Source organism: Gavialis gangeticus, unplaced genomic scaffold (genome assembly GCF_001723915.1).
Source record: "Gavialis gangeticus isolate Ggan-Ray unplaced genomic scaffold, GavGan_comp1, whole genome shotgun sequence".
In the NCBI taxonomy this organism is placed as follows: domain Eukaryota; kingdom Metazoa; phylum Chordata; order Crocodylia; family Gavialidae; genus Gavialis; species Gavialis gangeticus.
Genome location: NW_017729006.1, coordinates 32,813,587 through 32,814,527, shown reverse-complemented (window position 1 = coordinate 32,814,527; position 941 = coordinate 32,813,587). Strand labels below are relative to the sequence as shown.

Below are 941 nucleotides of genomic sequence, written 5' to 3'. Positions count from 1 at the left end.
ATAGAGGATGACATTGGAAGAAGAGCAGAAATGAATGAACTTGTGGAGCAAACCTCAGAAATCATCACATTTGCAGAATCAGGTGGGTGCTACAAAGAGAAATACTGTGAAATATCTTTCTCTGCCAGAACTGCAATGAACGTTTTCCTTCTCCCCAACAATGTGTCTGTAAGGTTGTAGGGTAAGGATGGCGATGGGGATGGGGATGGGGATGGGGATGGGGAGGGAGGAGAGGGGGAGGGGGGAGGCTGAAGGAATTTGATTCTCCCTGATTTAGTCTTGGCTACAGACTGCACTTGTTAAACTCAGAGAGCCAAACAGTGAGGAAGCAATCTAACCAATCTTGAGCAGAAAGTCAAGCTGCAAAGGGGTCCTTCAAACTGTGCCAGGATGTGTGAAACCAGGGCAGTTGCATTAAAATACTGGATCACAGGGTTGATGGTGAAAGGGAAAAGGCTGCAACCTCCTGGAGCGTTTCTGAGGAAAGGGAGCTATATATTATTTTCAAAACAAACCCTTCCTTGTAAAAAATCTATCAGTAAGTATAACATCATAAAGAACTGATTTGACTTATACAAGCGAGAGGGTGGTTTTGTTTTTTAATTAACACAGCATCTCAGGCAATAAAGTGTTGCAGCAACTGTCAGATAACTTCAATAGAACTGGGCAAGCAGTTGTAGCTGATCCAATTTGGAATGCTGACTTTTGCTTGCTGGAAAAAAGTAAGATTCTGTTTCTAAGCACTCCCTGCCCCAAAATGCAACCTTGATAGGGTGCATTTGGAACTATTTTGCTCTCCTAATTCTTCAGACTGGAAAGTGCAGATTATAGATTTTACTAACTAGTTGCTCCAATCGTATCACATGCCTATAGAAAGCAGCTGTGAAGTCCTCCTTTAAATGAGTGGGACCAGAAGTCAGTGTAAAACAGCACATATACAT

General features: G+C 42.5%; 1 protein-coding gene across 1 annotated transcript in view; it reads left to right on the top strand.

Annotated features, from left to right (window-relative positions):
- INHBA (inhibin beta A subunit) overlaps positions 1–941 on the top strand; it is a 23,853-nt gene that overhangs the window by 5,793 nt on the left and 17,119 nt on the right. Inside the window, exon 2 of the mRNA XM_019509084.1 lies at positions 1–82. Within this exon, the coding sequence (XP_019364629.1) occupies positions 1–82 (82 nt within the window). The remainder of the gene's footprint in view (positions 83–941) is intronic.